Source organism: Staurois parvus, unplaced genomic scaffold, assembly GCF_062004578.1.
Source record: "Staurois parvus isolate SC_StPar_1 unplaced genomic scaffold, SC_StPar_1.0 ptg000169l, whole genome shotgun sequence".
NCBI lineage: Eukaryota > Metazoa > Chordata > Amphibia > Anura > Ranidae > Staurois > Staurois parvus.
Window position 1 is genome coordinate 3,693,934 of NW_028317965.1, and position 24,515 is coordinate 3,718,448.

The 24,515-nt window shown below is 38.9% G+C and overlaps 1 protein-coding gene across 17 annotated transcripts in view; it reads right to left on the reverse strand.

Moving 5' to 3' along the window:
• The window catches only part of NRXN1 (neurexin 1), a 2,017,115-nt gene that overhangs the window by 63,617 nt on the left and 1,928,983 nt on the right, over positions 1–24,515 (reverse strand). The window contains exon 1 of one of the 17 annotated variants that reach the window (XM_089676456.1): positions 11,669–11,872. The exons of 15 other annotated variants lie outside the window; for them this stretch is intronic. In XM_089676456.1, the coding sequence (XP_089532582.1) occupies positions 11,669–11,701 (33 nt within the window). In that variant the 5' untranslated portion in view covers positions 11,702–11,872. Of the gene's footprint in view, positions 1–11,668; positions 11,873–24,515 lie in introns of those variants that run through there. One more of the 17 variants, XM_089676457.1, reaches the window with a different exon arrangement.

Below are 24,515 nucleotides of genomic sequence, written 5' to 3' on the forward strand. Positions count from 1 at the left end.
ATCTGGTCTCCCGGGACCCTGCATTCACTATATCTGGTCTCCCGGGACCCCGCATTCACTATATCTGGTCTCCCCGGACCCTGCATTCACTATATCTGGTCTTCTAGGACCCTGCATTCACTATATCTGGTCTCCCGGGACCCTGCAGTCACTATATCTGGTCTCCCCAGACCCTGCAGTCACTATATCTGGTCTCCCACAGTACACAGAACATGGAAGTGCAATTATTTTAGTAAATATAAACTGCTAAATACCTTTTTCTCACCAGCAGTTAGATCAGTCTTGTGACTTCTATCAGTGTCCAGCAGAACACTGATTAAAGTTTGTTGAAGGAGTTTTCGTTCTGCTCTAGGAGGATGCAGAAGCCCTGACCTCTGTCTGAACAGTACTGATTGGCCCTGTGCTGATCACATGCACTCTCCCAAGAAAAAAAAACTCTCTAGCAATACACACTAATCTGAGCATGTGCACAATGGATACGGTTCAGTCTGTCTTATCAGGAGATAAGACGTGGACATTTGAACAAGAGGAGGAGCAGAGAAGACAGGATCAAACTGCCTTTTTACACAGTGCAGAGGATTAACTTCTTAGGTTCCACAGTGAGTATAACAAGCATGCTTTACTGTCAGGGGCAGACTGACCATTTGGAAACTCGTGCACTGCCCGAGGGCCCGGGGTCAGTAGGGGGCCCCATGAGATGCCCCTGGTACCTTTTTCATAGGCTTTTTTGAGTTTGGGCAAGGACACAGGGGCCCCATAATCCCCTATTGCCCGGGGCCCCATGAGTTGTCAGTCCGCCCCTGTTTACTGCATATACAGACTGATTTTACTGTTGCTGATTTAGAAACACTTTAATGCATAGAATGCATTAAGGTAAAAAAAAACCTTCTACCTTTACAACTACTTTTATGAACAATAAGCTCTTATCACCCCCTCCCCTGTAAAATGAAAAGTGACAGCATGCAGTGTCATTATCGCTAAAATATACAAAATGAAATTATTATTTTTTAAATAACATAAAAATATATTTTCATATGTATTTTAACGTCTTCCAAGATATGTCCATTGTCAATTTTAACATTTAGGTTCCCCCCCATTATAGATTGTACTGTGACTGCATGCAATGTCATTATCACAAAAATTAAATAAATAAATCAAAATTATTATTTTTTTAATAATAGCATACAAATATCTCCTTATATGTATTTTAACATCTTTCAAGATATTTCCCTTTTTAATTTTTAACATTTAAGTTTCCTTAAAAAAATTCCCTCATTACGTTCTTTCATGTGAACATTCTAAGAAAAGAGAAAACATGAAGGATTAGCAACAAAAACAATCCTAATCAAAGATTAGCATGTGCTTTGTGAAGCGAAAAGTTAAAAGCAATGCTTTGAAATAAAACATGTTGGTTAGCTAATTAAAATGTTTTAAACTAAAATGGTTTATTCGGTAATCTGCGGCATCAACACTTTCATCAAAATTTTTTAGAAAGCGTCACAGCACATGTTTAGAGGGCCGGTTATTGCATCATCTAGTGTTCCTCAAATAAACACGGTGGGCTATGCTAAGGATATGATGGCAATACAAGAAATGAACTGCGTTGAAAGAGGGACTCCACATTTGACTGGAGTTTTATTTACATGCTGAATGGAAATAATATTTTAAAAACAGAGCTTGCATGCAAGAATTAAAGTAGGCCTCAAGACAAAAATAACCAAATAAATATAGATGGCCTATTAAAAGATAAATCAACAAAACCGCTTTTGCTGCAACAATCAACTATATTCCAGTGATTTCCCACACCCTACTTTTTGCCTCTAGTTGTCCGCAATCTGATGGCTAGAACCATTCAACCCACTTCCTGTGAGCCCAGGTCATCCTGTGAAAGGACAGTGAAAGGAGAAGCAGCACAGTGATTAGCTCACTCTGCTATCTCTTCCTATCAGCATGTTTCTTTTCAGCACATAAACTGATTGGCTATTTGTTCTGCTGCTTCTTCTCACAGTCCAGTCCTTCTATGCAAAAACTACAAGTGGGTGAAATTCAAGTACTTACACTTGTAGGCAGCAGGGGCGGACTGACCATTTGGAAACTCGGGCACTGCCCGAGGGCCTGGGGTCAGTAGGGGGCCCCATGAGATGCCCCTGGTACCTTTTTCATAGGCTTTTTTGAGTTTGGGCAAGGACACAGGGGCCCCATGATCCCCTATTGCCCAGGGGCCCCATTAGTTGTCAGTCCACCCCTGGTAGGCAAGTGCAGTCTACACTGCAGGTGGCACTCGTCCATAATGGCATTGCAACTAGAGGAGGAAATCAGGAGAAACTAGGTTTCTCTATGGTTTCCTTAGTCCCCTGAAGCAGTGATCCTGTTGGATTTGCTGGATCCAGGTGATCCTGGTGGCCATCTTGGGTCATGCAGAGTCTTTTTAAGCCTCTGGGTTTTTGCTCACATTTTTCAAATGGCAAATGCAGCAGCACTAGAGTTAGGGAGGGGTTCTGAAGGAGTAGAGTTTGGATTGGAGTGCCCAGGGAACACTCCGCTCAGGTCTATACACCACTGACCCTCTGCTCTGAACTGTTGTAAGTGTCCCTGGTCGAGTGAGCTTCCCTGCGAGGACTGTTGTACTGTTGTACTGTTTTATTTGTTCTATAATACATCATTTTTGGCAATCCCGGAGTGTGTGTGTGTTTTCTGCTGCCCCACCACAATGAACTAATGATTACAGAGCTGTATTCACTTGTTTCTTTTATTTATTTCAGGTACTTATATAGCGCCATCAATTTACACAGCACTTTACATATATATTGTACATTCACATCAGTCCCTAACCCTCAAGGGGTGTACAATCTAAGGTCCCTAACTCACATTCATACATACACATACTAGGGACAATTTAGACAGGAGCCAATTAACCTACCAGCATGTCTTTGGAGTGTGGGAGGAAACCCAAGTAGACACAGGGAGAACATGCAAACTCCAGGCAGGAGGTGCCGTGGCTGGGATTAGAAACCAACAACCCTAGTACTGCCAGGCGGAAGTGCTAACCATTTAGCCACTGTGCTGCCCATTTGCCTAGTGTTTAACTTTATGCAAGTCAATACCATTTCATTTGTAAAAAAAATGTAAAGATCAGTAACCGAAAGCATAAAATAAATAAATCAATGAAGAAATAAATAGATAAATACATAAATAAATAAAATAAAGCTAAAATGTATGTGAATGATAACTGTATATTCTGCCAGGTTCTACAAAGAAATCAATGTCACTTTTCTATTTGTTATTCTGGATAAAGCACCTCCCATGTCTACATACTTTGAGAAGGTACATGAGGTTAAATGTGCTGACAAATGTATGACAAATGGGTCATGTCTCGGATTTTAGAGGTGGATTAAATTTCAGAGAAGAAAAAGTGTTCTTACAGGGGGTCATGGCAGTGAGATTAGGAGTGGAGATTTGGGAAAAGGGGATATGTGGCTGGACTAAAAGTTACACTATAATAGTAAAGACATAGATTTTCCTGAGAAAAGAGATACTGTATGTTAGAACATTCCAAGCTAAAAGAATTATGTAAAAAACATAAAGAAGTACACTGAGAAATCAAATTATCTGAAAGTTTTGTACTCTTAGCTATTACATCATTATCATTTTCAGTCTACTAAGTTAAATGGGGCTGGTGATATTAGTCATCATTATCTGCTTCATTAAAATTTTCTTTTTACAGGATCTGGAAGAAAAGAGGGACAGCAGGCTAAACATGCAAGCTCAGATTTCCCTTTGCTTGGCCATGGACTCAGCCCATTCCTGGATGATCCAACGACCATTTTAGGTTAAAAGAGGGATTTATTCCCTTATCGGTTCGCTCTTGGGCCCTTACCAATTGAACATTGTTGGAATAACTCCAAAAACATTGGTGGAGTAGCTCCTGAACCTAGCAGAGAAGGCGGACAGCAGACTAAGCATTCCAGCTCAGACTTTCCTTGGCCAAGGCCTCAGCCTCTATCTGGGGGATCCCAAGACCACTTCCCAGAAGAGTTGAAGCTGTTATAGCTGCAAAGGGTGGGCCAACTCAATTTTGGACCCTATGGACTAAAACTGGGATGCCATTAAAGTTCATGTGCGTGTAAAGGCAGGCATCCCAATATTTTTGGCAATATAGTGTATATTACCTCACTTATCAACTCCTAACCCAAACAAGCAGTTAACCCATGCCAATGTTATAGATGAGCTCCTTAATTGGATAAATATAGCAACTTACTCATCAATGCCCCGCCAAACAAGTATTTAACCCATGCCAATTGGGAGGGGACCCAATGAAAGGATATGACATTGTCAGTATCTTTCATTTACATTAAGTCATTGGTATTGCCAAACATAGATATCATCAATTTGAAATAAAATTGAAGGGTCTGTTTCACCTTTTGGAGACCTAACATTGCAAAACAGGAAGGATGAAAAAGTTGAGTTTTTGTTTAATGCCTCAGGTTTCCCCTGACTGTATTGGCTTATAAGGAAATCATTATGCATATAGGAAAATGTTCCTATATTTGCTTGTTTTTGAGTTGGGGGACAGCTGGTATCTATCTACACACACAGTTCTACTGAGTCTACAGTTAAGGCTTGGCAGTAGGAAAAATGTCACCATGCCCCACTGGGTAGTGGGGCCCAATAAAAGTTTGAAAAGCCTGCACAGATACAAGAGAACAAAAAACGTAGTTATTGCTAGCCACGGAGTCAAATATTATGCTGTATGCCAGAAAATCAGATTTGCCCAGAGATATGCAACGATGTTGACATATGTATATCCTAAAACATCAGGTCTAGTTGATGGTCTTTTAGTTTTAGTGTTATAACAGATGACATGTGAGAGCTTACAGAACACCACGTTGTAAAGGCAGGAAAAACTCTCATTTGTAACTCTCATCCTTGAAATTGATTTTAAAAAATGTTTGTTCCAAGCAATATCCATGGCCTAGTTTTGTATGATAAAAATCTATGATATCAGTGTAATTTCTATCTCTTTCCCAAAGGCTTGCTTTTTTTCTGCAGGTGTACAGAAAATCGGCTATTGATAGAACCATGCCTGAGGCTCGCCCTTGGATAGAATCCATAATTACATCTGCTACTCTGATATATCATCTCAATCATGCAAGGTCAATGAGAATTTCATTTGTCCACAGTATCTGAGATTTATGACCAGGCAGGTATCAATAAGAGTTTTCTATATTTCATGCTTTGGTCTATGTTTTGTTGTTTAATGCTGACAAATAAGTGCATAAATCTGTTTTATACAAGGCAGTTGTCCCCTGTTGTTCTACCAACCTATTATCCATTTACATTAAGAACACAGCAATATTTGTTGTATGTGACTTGAATTCAAGCCATGCTAATGTGTCTAAAGTTAGTAAGCTTCCATTACAAAAAGACTCCTTGCAAGAAGAGATGAAATATTCAAGGCATGTTTACAATTAGCTAAGGTGACAATATTATCTCAAGTGATGACCTGGAGAGCCAGCATGAGACAAAGTTCTCACTTTGTGTCTTGGACCTTCATATGTTCCTGCTACTGTACACATTAAGTGACTGTTATACAGTATGTCATCAGCCTTCAAGCTTCTTCAAAGGTTCTCAATTTTGCTTTTATTCCTACAACCAACCATCTGTTTAATCTTCATATTACTTGAAGTATGTCAACACCCCCCCCCCCCACACCCCCCAAAAAAATCTACATATCTGGAGATTTACTTTTTTAAGTTCAAATCATTTTTAAAACATATGTTATACTAATGAAAAGGTATGATGGAACACCATACTCTAAAGCATTGGTTCTCAACCTGTGGGTCGCAACCCCTTTGGGGGTCGAACGACCCTTTCACAGGGGTCCTCTAAGACCATCAGAAAACACATATTTCCGATGTGTAAAGAGCAGCTACTGTGTAGAAAGCAGCTGCTGTGTTGAAAGCAGCTACTCTGTTAAAAGCAGCTACTGTGTTGAAAGCAGCAGTATTGGAGGCAAAACGACACTCATGAATTATAATTACTGGGTAAATAATTTTATGGTTGGGGGTCACCACAACATGAGGAACTGTATTAAAGGGTCACGGCATTAGGAAGGTTGAGAACCACTGCTCTAAAGGAACAGCCCAGGTGTAAAGAAGAGTAAAAGAGGCTTCAGCCTGAATCCTACCAGGTCACACCCTCCATCACTTATCACCTCACCCACAGGACTTAGTGGGTAGAACAAAACATGTTGGTAGCGTGGCCTGGGAGAAGTCGGACTGAAACCGCTTTTACTCTTCTTTACACCTTGGCTCTTCATTTGGAGTGCGGTGTTTTATCCTCTTTTTCTCCATATGTGTATACAGATCCGGGATTGGCTGTTCTAATGCCTGCACCCACCATCAATGTGAGGCATTGGAGTATCATAGTACAACAGCTTGGAGTGGCACCAAGTCTATATTTTATTCTAACTTGAAAATTGTGTGCCATGCACATCTCTCATTTGCATGAATAATTGTACTCATTTAAGCATGAGAGGGTTGTGTTGGAATGGGTAGAGCTTAGGGTCAGGCTGACATGCACTGAAAACAATTAGGCTACAGGGGTGTAACAGGCTTACAACATCCCTGCCAATTGTTAGGCAGTAGCTTTGCATTGTCAGCCTACATTAACAGGCCAATGGAATAAAGTTAATAGTTGTGGGAAACACTGAAAACCATTATCAAAAAGTTAGTTGCGTAAAAATATTTATACAGTGATGCCATACATACAAAAGAATTGCTTTAGAGATTGCATATAAGTTAATGTTGTTAATGTCTCTTAAAATGCTGTAGTTTTTTTGTACCAATGGATGACCCAGAGGTGGGATACCATAAATGGTAAACTCACATAGACTCCAATATAAAATGTGAACCAAGGGTTACACAAACTCATTTTTTATTCCACCGTATAAATAAATACTGTACTTGACCATGACAGTCGGCTTTATTCTGTTAAAATTTGCAATGCATACATTGCTGGTAGCAAGGCTTATGTTGCAGTTATAGGACTGCTGGTACCTGTTGTGGTTACAGTATATTGCAATGCTCCACCTGAAGTATGGCCGTAGATGAATCTTTTTTTCAATCAACCAGTGGGCTGATCAAAAAAAAAAAAAAAGAACGGATTCCTCAATCCACCTTGCTTGCATGGATGGGGGGGAGGCTTTGCAGCCAATGTTGATGTGGCCAGGTATAACAGAGGAAGGGGAGTGCACACTTGCTGCTTCCTTTCCTAGATAACCAGGCTTCATGCCTAGATAAGGATCTGATTGAGATATTAAGGGGACGTCCACACTGTTTTTCTCTCTTTTTTTCTTTTTAAATATGTATTGTCACTTTAATTTATTGTAATTATATTACAATTAACAAGCAATAAAAAGAAAGAAAAAAAAAATAAAACATTATCTGACCCTGGAAAATTCAGGATCTTTTGTGGATAATGATGCACCCATGGATTCCCTGAAATTCCCATAGTAAGATATTGTTTCTATATTAGTTTTTTGGAACATGGGCTTTCAGAAATAAACAAAGCCTCTGACTTGACACTTTGTTCACCGCAAAGTCACTGATTGGCCGGGTCATTTTTGCCAATCAGTGGCTTAGCTGGCAATGAAACAGCCATTCATGGGCTTTTTCAGGTTCTGAAGGTCTTCCATAGGATTGGAAACATTATAAAAGTGCTGAAAGTGCTTTGAGGGGAGTGTATCCTCTCCATCATACTGGTGCAAAGCAATATTTAGGTCTGGTAATTAGCTATTTATGAACAGAGCTCTGCCTTGTGACAGATGTAAGAGAGGTTCCCATACTTCTCATACCTGGAAGTTTGGGTTTCCATGGAGGGACCAGCAGCACTCTGTAGGACAATGATTAACCAATCAATAGAATGCTCTTGTGCCTTTCATTAAACAATGGCTACTCTAGGAAGTTTCTGTCACCAATATAGGTGTTAGCTATTTCGTTAAGATTTAGCTGTTAGTTAACTTTTAATGATTGAAGTTGCTTAAAGTGAACTCAAATGTTATCTTTAATAAGACACAATATCCAAAAAGTAGAATCCTGGAGGCAATATTTTATAAAACCCAGGTGAACATCTGGCAGCCAATTAGCACATCATGCATTTTTTGTCTTGATTGAGGCAAACCTTTAGGAATGTGGGTCCGAATGACACCTTTCCATGGTTAGAGAGCCTCTTGACCATAAAGAGGCCCAACTCTAGTGGTTGCTGTCTCTCACAACTTTACTCAGCTAGCACCCAGTAAATAATCCCACCCAGTAAAAATGTATTCAATATAATGTCCCAATCTGGAATATCCCAGGGGGGGAGAGGACAAGTAATATGACGGCTTCTCTTTACAAATACGTTGTAATAAATATAAGTGGACAGCAGAAAGTGAAAATGACTAACACAAAATTTACCAAAATAGATACCATCTATATAAAGCAAAAAAATTGTTTTTTGTATAACATATATTGTTATATATAATTCATTATATATATATACAGTCATGGCCGAAATTGTTGGCACCCTTGATATTTCTCCAGGAAATCATGTATTTCTCACGAAACGTATTGCATTAACACATGTTTTGCTATACACATGTTTATTCCCTTTGTGTGTATTGGGACAAAACAAAAAAAGGGAGGAAAGAAAGCAAATTCGACATAATGTCACACAAACCTCCAAAAATGGGCTGGACAAAAGTATTGGCACCCTTTCACAACTGCGGATAAATAAGAATGTTACAAGCATGTGATGCTCCTGTAAACTCACCTGGGGCAAGTAACAGGTGTGGGCAATATAGAAATCACACCTGAAAGCAGATAAAAAGGAGAGACGTTCACTTAACCTTTGCATTGTGTGTCTGTCTGTGCCACACTAAGCATGGACAACAGAAAGAGGAGACGAGAACTGTCTGAGGACCTGAGAACCAAAATTGTGGCAAAATATCAACAATCTCAAGGTTACAAGTCCATCTCCAGAGAACTAGATTTGCCTTTGTCCACAGTGCGCAACATTATCAAGAAGTTTGCAACCCATGGCACTGTAGCTAATCTCCCTGGTCGTGGACGGATGAGGAAAATTGATGAAAGATTGCAACGCAGAATAGTCCGGATGGTGGATAAGCAGCCCCAAACATGTTCCAAAGACATTCAAGCTGTCCTGCAGGCTCAGGGAGCATCAGTGTCAGCGCGAACTATCCGTCGACATTTAAATGAAATGAAACGCTATGGCAGGAGACCCAGGAGGACCCCACTGCTGACACAGAGACATAAAAAAGCAAGACTACAGTTTGCCAAAATGTACTTGAGTAAGCCAAAAGCCTTCTGGGAAAACGTCTTGTGGACAGATGAGACCAAGATAGAGCTTTTCGGTAAAGCACATCATTCTACTGTTTACCGAAAACGGAATGAGGCCTACAAAGAACAAAACACAGTACCTACGGTAAAATATGGTGGAGGTTCAATGATGTTTTGGGGTTGTTTTGCTGCCTCTGGCACTGGGTGCCTTGACTGTGTGCAAGGCATCATGAAATCTGAGGATTACCAAAGGATTTTGGGTCGCACTGTAGGGCCCAGTGTCAGAAAGCTGGGTTTGCGTCCAAGATCCTGGGTCTTCCAGCAGGACAATGACCCCAAACATACGTCAAAAAGCACTCAGAAATGGATGGCAAAGAAGCGCTGGAGAGTTCTGAAGTGGCCAGCAATGAGCCCAGATCTAAATCCCATTGAACACCTGTGGAGAGATCTTAAAATTGCTGTTGGGAAAAGGTGTCCTTCCAATAAGAGAGACCTGGAGCTGTTTGCAAAGGAAGAGTGGTCCAAAATTCCGGGTGAGAGGTGTCAGAAGCTTATTGATGGTTATAGGAAGCGACTGATTTCAGTTATGTTTTCCAAAGGGTGTGCAACCAAATATTAAGTTAAGGGTGCCAATACTTTTGTCCAGCCCATTTTTGGGGTTTTGTGTGACATTATGTCATATTTGCTTTTCTGCCTCTGTTTTATATTTGTTCCAATACATACAAAGGGAATAAACATGTGTATAGCAAAACATGTGTTAATGCAATACCTTTTTTGTGTGAAATACTTGATTTTCAGGAAAAATATCAAGGGTGCCAACAATTTCGGCCATGACTGTATATATATATATATATATATATATATATATAATAATTTATATATAACATATGTTATATATATATACACACATACACTTAAATTTTACTGTCATATAAAGGAAAAATATGTAAGATTAGTTAAAGCATCTCAGGATAGTGTCAACTCCAACAAATTTCTTATGGTTTAAATTCAATTCCTCACCTAACCTTTTATAAGCGTGTCAAGGAAAACTATGCATCAATTCAGTACAGCTCATGGTTTACACATCAAAGTCCATTTGCACAATTTGTTCTGCAATTTTTTTCTCTTTCTTGTTCATATACGAGAACTAGATAATGCTTTCATTGTTACCATGAGGGACACATTAAAGTCTATTCCAATCCTCGGCACATTCTGCTTCATTACGAATACATCTCTTACATGTGAGTGTTACCATCAACATAATTAATACTGTTCGTTATACTCAAATGATTCAATAGCTGTAACCATTACTGTACTGTATGCAGCTTTTTTTTTTCTTTTTTTTTTTTTGAATATTAAAGACAATTTATTACTAAGTATTTTATCTAATATATTTACTTCTTTAGTAGAAAATTATAAAAAGAAAAAAGAAAATGGAGGTTTAACCCAGATCAATGAATAATTGAAACATTATATAACAGCGGATGTATTATGTAGATGCTAAAGCACGGCAATATAAATTTTCGTTTTTTAACAGAACATTAGTTAACGGGTAGCGTAATGAGAATTTAGGTCATAACACAAACAACAAACATAGTTGGCATTAAATAAAAATTGCATTAGAAACAAAAAAAAAAAATAAAATTTGAAAGATGAAATTAAGCATTGAAATCATCACGGCATGTACAGTTACAAAATAAATGTTGTCTACCATAAGTTTCTAAAAGTAGCAATTTATTAAAAGGCATTTTTCATTGAATAAACCAGCATGCAATAAAAAAACAGCATGCAAAGAAAAAAAAAAAAAAGGTGGTGAAAATGCTGTCATGGTCAAGGATTAAGCTGTTTTTTTGCCAGCCAAAATAATTATATTACCATTCCAGACTGTCAATCACATGCTTGAAGCTGCATTAGGTCATGCTGTATTTTTTTTTTTTATTATTGTTCTATTGGTGCTGTCATTTACTGTACAGTGTTTGCAAGAGACATGCTGGAAAAACGTGAACGCAGCAGCTTTCTGGCTGCTTGGACAAAGACGAAACAAAGACAAAGCCCCATCTTTCGTGACACAAGACACAGAACACATTCCCTAGGCAAACATCGAACATGCAGACGTGTGCCTTTAATATTAACGACATGCAATTTCTCCGCTCGGTGAAAAAAAATAAAAATTCACCGGGAACTAGCCAGTGGCTTGGCTTCTCCCATCCACTTTGAATTTGGTTTTACTTGTACGAAAAAAAAAAAAAAAAAGCAAAGGACACATCAACCACCCTCCATGCTGCAGTGCTCAGTCTAAGCTCAGTGTCGGCTGTGAGAGAAGAAGCTACCTGAATCGATTGACAGTGCCATCTCATATCCATGTCTGACTGGCTACACTGCGTGCTTATAGCTTTTTTTTTTCTTAATTCTTAATGGATATCGTAGGAAATTTAGTCCATCCTCTGAAATCAATACGGGTGACAGAAGCGCTCCCTGACTCGGTGGGAGATCAAGATGATAAATTGCCTGCGCATCAGCTTGGCCTATCAGTGCCCCGCACAAAGATTGGCAAGCAAAAAAGACACACGGCACAAAATGCTGCGATCGTCACGTGCTGGGGGAAGCCAATGGCTGATGCTCCGCTGCAAGAAGGGATGCTGCATTTGGTCGAAGGGGGATGAGAAGAGCAGCAGAGCACAGTCATGTGCTAAGCTACAGAATCCTGGCAGCTTCTAAGTGAACAAACCCTCTTCCTAGGTGCTCGCTTGCCTGTTCATGTGATTGCTTCTGGAATGGAGCCATTATGTGACCGCGGGTTGCCTTATAAACATCAGTGATTTAAAAGCGTAATGCATGTCAACCCTTCTTGTTTTATTTCCGTTTTATACTCTTTTTTTTTTTTAATTCTTCTCTGGGATGCCAATGATGACATTTCATTGTGATTTTAAACATGCAGCCTAAAGCTTGACAATTAACATACTGATCACTTCACATCGCTGCCTTGCATGTACCTACGTGCAATTAAAAACGTATTCCCAGGTTAATGGATGGTAATTTTTCGAACTCTAGTCATTTCACAAGACATCCCTGTATAGCAATTATACAGCATTAATTCAAGGCATTAATATTCAGGTTTGAAGCAAGAATTGATTGTTTTGCTGCTTGTGCTTTTATTCATAATTGCCGTTTTCGCAAAGGCTCGGCATATTAAATAATAGTAGACATACTGGTGGTATTTATTTATTTATTTCAGGTACTTATATAGCGCCGTCAATTTGCACAGCACTTTTTATATATTGTACATTCACATCAGTCCCTAACCCTCAAGGGGTGTACAATCTAAGGTCCCTAACTCACATTCATACATACACATAGTGGGGCCAATTTAGACAGGATCCAATTAACCTAACAGCATGTCTTTGGTGTGTGGGAGGAAACCAGAGTACCTGGAGGAAACCCACGCAGGCACAGGGAGAACATGCAAACTCCAGGCAGGTGGTGCCGTGGTTGGGATTCAAACCAACGACCCTAGTACTGCCAGGTAGAAGTGCTAACCACTAAGCCACTGTGCCGCCCAAACCCCAAACTAAAAAGGTAATATATTGCAGCTTGCCAGTCCCGGTGGCTGCATTTGTTTTCTTTCTTCAGGCTTTTTTTTTTTTTTAATTCATTCTCTTAGCCTAAAAACCCAACCACAACATTTAAGGACTGGCATGCTGCAATATAGTAAAATTTGTTTCATGGTTTGAAAGGTTCAAACAATATCATAAAATCTACAAGTGGGTATAAGCTACACTTGAAGCCAAATTTAAAGCCCAACTCCGGGCAAAAAAAAATCCCACACAATCAGGCTGCGCTGGCACTGCACGGGTTAACTGTTCATTTTTGTCTAGCGGAGAGGAGAAGAAAGATATACTTACCTAATCCTCTGATCCTCCCAGCACAAGATCAGTCCGGCAACCCCGCACTCCAGCAAGCTTGAGTTGTGGACTGTTCCTGATGTCATCAAGCCCAGGCTCCATGGACTAGGAACAGTCTACCCCCGGACCATAGGAGAGTGCCCTTTTCCAGTGTAAAAAAGGATCAGGTGAGTATAAAGTTTCTCTTCACCCCTAGACAAAATGAGCAGTTGGGCCGTGCAGTGCGAGTACAGCCTAAATGTATGGGAAAACTTTTTGGAGCTGGGCTTTAAAGTGTATCTAAACCTTAAAACTGGATTTCACTTATTTGCTCCCTTTTGGTCACCTAAATATACCAATAAAAAATATTTTTTCGAAGTACAAAAAATCTGTTGATTCTGGTAGATATCCAGTAAGCTTTTAACTCCCTATGCACTCGAACATGCTTTTAACTCCCTATGCACCCTGACATGTTCTCCTCTGTAGACTATAGAACACCTCACCAACAATCATACCACATAACTATATCTTCAAGCTTCCTCTGCTTTTGTTAGGTGTCAGGCCCATAGTACGTGTTTATCCCTAATGGCGATGATGGTGATCTGTATGTCTACAGAGGGCCATGCAATCCAGGAATGTGGAAAGTGGGGATTTATATGAATAAATAATAGGTTTAGCTAAATTGACAACTGTAAAACATTTGGCCCATATGCTGGATGTTCACCACCTTAACAGGGCTATTCACAAGGCAGCCTTGACAGGAGCCTGGATCCTGATGGATGTCCATGAGATCCAATTATAACCGTCATGCTTCTGCAGTAAACCAGGGGGATGGTGCAATTAGACAAAGCTGTTCAACTGCTTGTGACTTCAACAGGGAGGATACACTTCTAGGCAGTTATGTCTGATTGTATGGGCTAGGCTAGTACAGACATTGTAAATGGGGCAGCTTTTGTGAATTCTGCAGATAGTAATCCTTATTACTATCAAGCAAAGGAAAGAAGGAGGGAGCTGAGCTGGTACATTGCTTTAAGGACCCATTCTGCTTTAGTCCATCTTTGTTCACAGCCAATCATCAATTTGATCTGGCACGTGAGCTAACTCAGTAAGGTAATACAAGTGGTATATTGGGACCCTTGCCAGTTCACTTCTGCACTGGAGAGTATGTAATAACCCACCCTGTATAAGAAGGATGACAATGGAATACAGGCTCCCATACCGAAAGGACCTTTCACATGGGCTTTGTCTGTTCCATATGACGGGATCTGTGAGCAGATTCTCTGCTGAATCAGAGCTAAATAGTATGGAAGTCAGCATTTTTCTTTTTTTTTTACATCTCTCCCCCTTCAGTTTGTGCCTGCATTTACGCAGTAGACAGGGATGGACTTGTGATGGCTCTATGGGCGCCTAGATATAAACAGACTTGTGTCAGTTTTCATCAGGCTACCTTTAATCCATCACCTTCAGGTCTGAAAAAATGGAAATAGACACAGTTATTTTCTTCTTTATATTCTGGACCTGGAGAGACTCGGATATAGGCGGATCCTAATCAACACAAGTCCATTATATCAGCCTGCCCTTAGAAACAAATGAAGCTTCCAATTAAATCAACCTGAAAAATGGACTGGTGGACCAAATCGGAAAGCTCATGTGAATGGGCCCTAACTACTAACCTACAGTGATCAGTATGGTGAAACCCAATGCACATTCTGCTTCTATTTTCAAGCAGAGAAGCATGCATTCTTGATACAATTTATTGTCCACCTTCTATGTTATAATACAGAACTTTGACTAAAATAATGATATATATGCTAGTCACTCAAAACTGTATTATCTTTTTTTTAAATTATTCTTCCAAAACTATTGAGCACCATGAAATTGTCTTTGAAGTGATATTTCAGGTTGCATACAATATCGAGACCCAGAAATAACCATGTCTTCGCAACCTTAAAAAAAAAAATAGACCTAGTTTACCAGATGCAAATGACTGCCTGCTTAAGAGTGTACTGTATTCACCATATGCACGCTAAATTATAAGTTTGCATCTTATCTATATTGCTGTTTCTTTTCTGGAATAGCTTATTCTGATTCAGATGCATTGAGTTGTTCAAAATAAATTGAGAAAATCACCATGTTGTAGGTGGAGTGCTTAATGTAGAAGGTTGGTGGGAATGAGATAGCTAATTTGACATGAATGAATTACAATGAAGACACTGGGTATTAGAAGATAGGTTCCATTATCTTTTGATGCGCTGTTTTTTTTTTTTTTTTTTGTTCAAAATAACACAGTGACAGATTATTAATATTCATTCTTCAAAGTACAAATCGACTTACAGAACAAATTAGTAATAACTTTGATTTCTCTGGTTTCATAGAGTTATAGACTAGCTAATAGGCAGTGCTTGTCAAGACGGATCCAACCATGCAGAACATCTGCTGAAGACTGCAGAAAAACAATTTAAGGAATTAGTTCATATTCTTTTCTTGACTCGACGTTCAATTCTCTTGGTCACAGTCCTTTAAAATCAACTGAAAACTGATTTAGCCATATCATAGGCATTGTGAAGAGGCACAATGCTTGCCAATCAATCCCTGCATATGCGCTATGAATTATTTTGTCTCATGTTTATGCAAAAATGCAATTAGGAATCTGTTAATCAGCATAAAAGTATGGAAGGCATTATTTATAGCTAATGTGATTTAGATACTCCGAGATAAGTCAGCATAACGCACAGTACCTGTCATTGTCAATAATTTTAGGCTGCTAACTTGGCAGTGTTAGAATTGAGCATAGAGATTAAAATTTCTATATAGCATTAATATTAATTTTTTTTCTGCTGGCTTGCTAAAAATATTTCACTTTCAGGAAATTGAGGTTTCCAGGCTTTTGTTCTCTAGGACCACTAACAAGGTGTTTTTACTAGATAGGGGAACAGCCATGCTGATACCATTTCCAACTGCATTGAGCCAGGAGCGTGTAGTATTCCTGGTCCATCACAGCTGCTGGTCTCATTCCAGCATCCTTGTTTTGGTTTTGATACATTCTTCCTGTCTGTCTACCTACAAGGTGATTGATGTGGCCAATCTCTGGGCGGAGACCAAGCCTTATTTAAGCCAGCCAAGCCTGCAGTCTTATGCTTTTGATAGTGCCGGTAACACATGCTCAGGATCCCTGTCTGTCTGTCCTGCTCTGCCATTTTGATTCCCCTTTTTATGCCCTCAGATCAGATATTGACTATTCTCTAAATTCTGCCTGCCTTTTGACTATGGATCTGATCCTGACTACTCTGAACCTTACCTGTCTTGTACCTGGACTGTCATTGCTCTGCCTGTCTGACAACCAAAAGTACATGTTTGCTGTGCTGAGTTTGGGCCTGCACTATACCATTGTGTAAAAGTCCCGGGGGAAACGGAGTACAAGTAGGCATGCTTGCCTTATGGGAACAGGGGCTGCTATAGGTGAAAAACACATAAGCCAGCTATAGTGCCTGACTACCTGTGTTAGGGGTAAGTGTGACACATTGGTCATGGCCATTGGAATACCAAAATTAATGATTCAAAGCACCCCCTTATTTACAGCTATGAACATATTCAACCACTTTGGGTTTCCACAATCATCTTTAAGTTCTCTGCTATTGTTCATGGATGACTACACACTGTATGATCCATTAAACAAGTATGTGGATCAGTTGCCTCCTTATTGTCTGTCATTCTATGTTTGCAGTTACAGTGCAGACTGCAGACAAGCTGAATTTTAATAAAGCAATGTTCACGCTGCCTTGTGTCTGTGACAACAGATAAGTACAGTTAAGGAAAAAGTAGAAGCAATGGGTTATATTTACAAAGTTTACTGGTATCCCTGGTTATATTAAATGAGGTAACAGGCCCAATTCACCGAGCTGTACCATGTGTCATTTACCATAATGATCATTATATGCAACAATGTCATTATTAATTCCAGATTCCATTGCTTCCCACTGCCGAAAATAGCAGTCATTATGGCCAATAATGATCTTTATAAGTTTGAAAACAAAACCTGATGTGTTTTAAAAGTATATTAATTCTTCATACTCTATATTGATTCAGATATTTTGTAGATATATTTACAGTATGAGTCACAGCTGCTTTAAATGAAGCCAGCTTGGGTTTTTGGTTGACTGCTCTATCAGTGGGCTACCTGTTAATTCTCCCTATCTTTATCCTTCTTTAAACCACAGACAATTGAAAATTTTTTGGTGTCTGAGGCCTAAGTCTGCATAGACACACCTTTTCTGCAAGATAATTTCCTTACTGCGGTTGTCATTTCATAAGGTAAAATGCTTTAGCACTTTGAAAATAATGAGTATAAGTATTTCTGAGTTGATTTGAAGGTTTCCATTGGCACATAAAGAAATCATAATACCTTAGTTGTTTTAGGAGTGAACATTTTAGAATTCTTCACCGGGAAGCCAATATACTGCAATGCTGTGTGGCAAGTTCACAATGGAGATATAAGGATGCTGTAGGAACTGGACTTCAGCTCGGCTGAAGCTATGTCTGCAGTAACCACAATTTCTATGCAAAAGGATCTCACTTGCCAATTTGACAGCCTAATATGGCCCTTTGGTAAGGCTTGAGCCATTTAAGGCTATTCCAGGTATTGACAGTCAAAGGGCTCATTATAACACATGGAAATTTCTACCTTGTACAACTGGGCCAACCCTTACTTCTTCTCGCTTGCTGAGTGTGTGCTACTTCTGTCCATCAGCCAAGTCACAAGACACAAAGCAGTAGGTAACTGTGTATTCTAGGATGGATGGTTCGATATCTTACATATTTACATATAGTTACATAGTTGGTGAGGTTGAAAAAAGATTCCAGTCCATCCAGTGTATCTATGTCTCTATCATTTCCCATATCCTTGTATGTTGTGTTTGCTAAGATGACCATCTGAATGTTTTTTGAAGTTGTCAACACTCCCTGCTGAAATCGCTGATTATGTAATGGAGTTCCACAACCTCTCATAGTAATTAATCTCTATCTTCTCTCTTTCTGTTATTAGGAAGGAACTGCTTTCTGCCAATGACCACCTATAGACCACCCATAGGCTCATTTTGTGTTTGGCTACATTCCTATCGGTAATCCTACTTTTTATTCCTTTGAAAAATACAAGGTATGTGTACTTATAAATAACAAACTATATTCCTTGGCTGATTCACCATAGCAACAAAGGTACATTAATAAGGGGTAATTTATCAGTAATGAAAAGCCTATTTGTATTTGAACATACAGTGCTCTCCTTATAGATCACATTGTCAAAGTATCTAAATATAGCATGGTTGTATAGGTTACACAAGACACCGTGTAACTATCTTTTCTCTGAAAATGTAGACATTATTAAGTTTCTCCTCCCTATTAATCTCTGCACATAACAATGGATAATGATAGCTAATTATATGAGTGTATTTAGAAATCCATTTTTATAAGATTTAAAGGATAATAATTGCAAGGTTCCATGAGAAGAAACACAACTGAATAAGAAAATTGGTATTTATCTTTGTTATAGTATTTATTCTCATAACGGCTAAGGGAGTTTTCTGATAGTTGTTAGGATTAGTCATCATGTGGGTTTTTTGGACTGTAACTGATTCTTAAGCAATTGCAGGGCTAGATTTACGGCAGAGTGGAGTAGACATTGGGACCAGGGGCGGACTGACCATTCGGGCACTAGGGCACTGCCCGAGGGCCCAAGGTCAGTAGGGGGCCCCATGAGATGCCCCTAGTACCATTCATAGGCTTTTTTGGGTGTGGTTTTGAGTGTGGGTGGGGACACAGTGGCCTCATGATCCCCTATTGCGCGGGGGCCCCATGGCTTGTCAGTCCGCCCCTGATTGGGATTGACATTGCTGCTACCGGTATGCTGTATTAATTAAACTAAAAACTCTTAAAAAGAAAAAAAATCCACTATATTGCAGATATAAAAAGGCACCTGCACTTCTGAATTGCAACCCCACTGCCCCACTGCTGGGAAACCCCTCTAGAGTTCATGCAAATACCAAGTACCTCTGGATGTGGAGGCATATGTGTAAAGCCTCCTTGCCATGTACAATGCAATGCTTAGTGCATGAAAAGCTGATTGTTAGGCTGGATTGCGCTCATGTTGGAAGTTCTGACATTATAACCAAGCTGAAACTTTCCATCAGCAGATTCAAGCAGTAGACTGATCGAAGAGGGGGTTAGGTGGAAATGATTGCTTTTCAGTTTAAAGCCAACTCGTTTTGGGGATAAAAGAATCCCTCTTCTTCAAGGCTTGAATGTGCAGGAGAATAATTGATTCTATGGAGAGTATTTTGAAATCACTATAGGTAGACTGGATTGCCTTGATTTTTCACTTTTTTAAGAGAGATGCAGAAATGTACTACAAGTTTGCTATAGCAGCACCTGCATATCCAAGCCCTGAAGAATAGGGATTCTGTGATCCCCAAAAAAGAGACTCATATGCATCCAAATGTCTCAACAATTAATCTTTTTAGCTAAGGTCCCTCAGTTAGTAGAAACCCTGGTTTGGAAGCAGCCTAACTACTGTACCAACACTACGTAACCTTTAGTATTTCATACCACCAGGACCTAAGAAGTTCCTTAGATCCTGAACCATTCCTAACCAAACCCTTCTGCTTAGGACTGCAGCATTCAAATGTCTATACTAAGGTTCACAGATCCCCCTATTGACTATCAACATTACAAATGGGTTCTCATTCACACTTCTTAAAGCAACTGTAAATTAATAATAATATTGATATAATAATAATAATAATAATAATAAAAAAAAACCTATTTTTTTTTCAATAATAAAAATGTCATACTTACCTGCTCTGTGCAATGGTTTTGCACAAAGCTGCCCTGATCCTTCTCTTCTTTGGTGCCCTGTTGGCATTCTTGTCTCCTCCTCCTGCCAAGTGCCTACAGAGCAAGTCATTTGCTATGGCGGCTTGATCCCGAGCCGTGCTCTATATGTTATTGACACACAGAGCAAGTCTCAGCCCCACCTCTCTGAAAACTGGCTGTGACTGACAGCAGCAGGAAACAATGGCTTCCACTGCTGACTTTCTGTCCAGTGAGGAGAGAGAGAGCAGAGAGCTGCTACTCTCGTGCACAGCACTGGATTGAGATCAGGCTCAGGTAAGTATAAGGAGGATCTGGGGCAGAAGCTGCATGCAGAAGGTATCTTACCTTAATTCAGAGAATGCATTAAAGAATATGTAAACCCAATTTTTTATATTCCTGATAGGTTCTTGTTGTACTATGTACTTGTATGAAAAGTATCCTGTTCTTGTTGTATTGCTTCCTTTTATGTGAAATATCTGGTGTTCCTCTTAAAAACTGTCCACACTAGGCAGGAGAGCACAGCCTAGTCCATTTTCTAGCTGTGTAGGAACTTATGAAACCAATCAACACAAGATCTAGGCCCTGAATCATTAGGCTGGTAACTGTGTAAAAATCCTTCTGTTGTGCACTGACAACCAAGGGATATGATTGAATAACAGTGACAATAGTGATGAGTTGATACTTGGTATAAAATGGCTTCCAAGAAGATCCGTTTCAAAAATGTTATTGTAAAATCATATAAATGTATGTATATACAGTATATATATATATATATATATATATATATATATATATATATATACAGTACACGCCACCATTTTTCTTGGTAAATATATTTCTAAAGGTGCTATTGACATTAAATGGTCACCACATGTTGGTACGAACCCATGCAATCCATACAAAGCAACCAAAACAGATAAGTTGAGAATTTAAGTTATGTGTAATAAAATTGAATGACACAGGGAAAAAGTATTGAACACATGAAGAAAAGGCATGAAAAGCCAAGCCACCAGCTGAAATTAGTGCAAATGTATATCAGCTGATTCAGTTTAAACTGAAGACCTATAAAAACTCATTATCAAGGTGTCACACAAGAAACATCTCATGATGGGTAAAAGCAAGACTTTTGCAACCTTATTGTTGCAAAACATACTGATACGCTACTTAATTTCTGAACTTATTTGTTTTGGTTTCTTTGTACGTATGGATTGCATGGGTTTTTACTGACATGTGGTGAAAGTTTCATGTCAGTAGCACCTTTAGAAATATATTTATATATATACAGTTGTGTCCAAAATTATTCAACCCCCACTGAAATTGAGTGTTTTGGCCAGTTTGACATTGCTTTTGATCATTCAGTCATCTTGCTTACATTTACATTAAAGAGGCACTTGTAGGTCAGACAAATATAACATAACAGTTATAATGAAATAACCACAAATGTCTTTTCTGTGCTCACAGCATTATCAGTTTTATTCAACCCCCAAGTGACATTCAATCTTAGTACTTAGTACAGCATCCTTTTACAGTTATAACAGCTTTTAAACGTGAAGCATAGCTTGACACAAGTGTCTTGCAGCGATCTACGGGTATCTTCGCCCATTCTTCATGGGCAAAGGCCTCCAGTTCAGTCACATTCTTAGGCTTGCGCACTGCAACTGCTTTCTTTAAGTCCCACCAGAGGTTCTCAATCGGATTTAAGTCTGGTGACTGCGATGGCCACTCCAAAATGTTCCAGCCTTTCCTCTGCAACCATGCTCTAGTGGACTTGGAGGTATGCTTGGGATCATTGTCCTGTTGAAAGGTCCAACGTCTCCCAAGCCTCAGGTGTGTGACGGACTGCATCACGTTTCCATCCAATATCTCCTGGTACTGAAGAGAATTCATGGTACCTTGCACACGCTGAAGCTTCCCTGTACCTGCAGAAGCAAAACAGCCCCAAAGCATGATTGACCCTCCACCATGCTTCACAGTAGGCAAGGTGTTCTTTTCATCATAGGCCTTGTTCTTCCTCCTCCAAACATAGCGTTGATCCATGGGCCCAAACAGTTCTAATTTTGTTTCATCAGTCCACAGAACACTATCCCACAACTTTTGTGGTTTGTCCACATGGCTTTTGGCATACTGCAGTCGACTCTTCTTATTCTTTGGAGACAGCAAGGGGGTACGCCTGGGAGTTCTGGCACGGAGGCCTTCATTACGCAGTGTGCGTCTTATTGTCTGGGCTGAAACTTCTGTACCCACATCTGACAAATCTTTTCTCAGTTCCTCAGCAGTCACACGGGGACTTCTCTCCACTCTACGCTTCAGGTAGCGCACAGCAGTCGAAGTCAGCATCTTCTTTCTGCCACGACCAGGTAGCGTTTCAACAGTGCCCTTTGCCTTGAATTTGCGAATGATGCTTCCTAAGGTGTCTCTTGGTATGTTTAACATCTTTGCAATCTTCTTATAGCCATTGCCCTTCCTGTGAAGAGAAATCACCTCTTCTCTTGTCTTCCTGGACCATTCTCTTGCCTTCACCATGTTTGTAACCACACCAGTAAATGTCTAGAAGGAGCTGAGTATCACAGTCATTTTAAAGCTGCCTAATTGGTGCTTATTATGCTTGATTGCTGCTCGGTGACATCCACAGGTGTTTTCAATACCTGATGGAAAGCACCTGTATGAACCTCTGTTCTTCAGAGTGGTAGTCTTTAAGGGGTTGAATAATTGTGGCAATGAAGAAACCACATAAGAACCATTTACTACTGTATTACATAAACAATTGATGTCATTTTAGTTGCATTTGGGTAGTTACAACGTCCTTGTAGGATTTGATTCTGAATACAATTCCAAATGTACACTATAGTCCCTAAACCCCTTTACAGCATTGGGGGTTGAATAATTTTGGACACAACTGTAGATACTGTATATATACAATATATATATATATATATATATAAATGATAGATAGATAGATAGATAGATAGATAGATAGATAGATAGATAGATAGATAATAGATAGATAGATAGATAGATAGATAGATAGATAGATGATAGATAGATAGATAGATAGATAGATAGATAGATGATAGATAGATAGATAGATAGATAGATAGATAGATAGATAGATAGATAGATAGATAGATGATAGATAGATGATAGATAGATAGATAATAGATAGATAGATAGATAGATAGATAGATAGATAGATAATAGATAGATAGATAGATAGATAGATAGATAGATAGATAGATAGATAGATAGATAATAGATAGATAGATAGATAATAGATAGATAGATAGATAGATAGATAGATAGATAGATAGATAATAGATAGATAGATAGATAGATAGATAGATAGATAGATAGATAATAGATAGATAGATAGATAGATAGATAGATAGATAGATAGATAGATGATAGATAGATAGATAGATAGATAGATAGATAGATAGATAGATAGATGATAGATAGATGATAGATAGATAGATAATAGATAGATAGATAGATAGATAGATAGATAGATAGATAGATAGATAGATAGATAATAGATAGATAGATAGATAGATAGATAGATAGATGATAGATAGATAGATAGATAGATAGATAGATAGATAGATATGATTTTACAATAAAAATTTTGATACAGATTTTCTTTGAAGCCATTTTTTACCAAGTATCAACTCATCATTATTGTTATTCAATCATATCCCCGGTTTGTCAGTGCTGGAACTTAGCCTGCTCTCCTCCGATGATGAGACTTCTGCTGACACCCCCCACACAACCATTCACTGTGAAGACCGGTGTGCTGCTATTTCTCCTCCTTGAGCTCCTTATAGAGGTGAGAACAGAGGGTATGTGATCACTTATAAAAAGGGAAAAAAGTATTTATGTTTTCTATATCTATACAGAAATATTTGCCTTTAATTTCTATTTTAAATGGAATGGGTTATTTTACAAGGTGAAGATTCACATTCAGTATACGTAACCTTCCATTTTTAGAAACACTTTTATATACTGTGTATTATTACAGGTGCATTGAAACTCCATACTGTGGCAAATAGATCTAGTACCTAATGAGAGTCCTCCATAAGTGCATGACCCAATCCACCAATGTCCATTTGAAACTTGAACATCAGTTTTTGTGGACCTTTAATATTGACAAGATACCTTTTGTGATTTGTGCACAAAATACAAAGCTTGACATATTGATATAAATTTCAGTTAACACAGCGATAATGCTTACAATAATATTTGTTTTCATGAAAATGAAATTGCTAAGGTAAGACATTCAGTTCCATTTCTGCGATATTCCATTTGCTCATACAAAGAATCCACAGTGAGCAAAATTACAGTGAGCTAGCTGCCCATTACAGGTGTCCTCACGGTACAGTAAGGTAAATGGACAAGAAATGGTGACAAAGAGCTATTTACCGAGCAGTGTTATCTT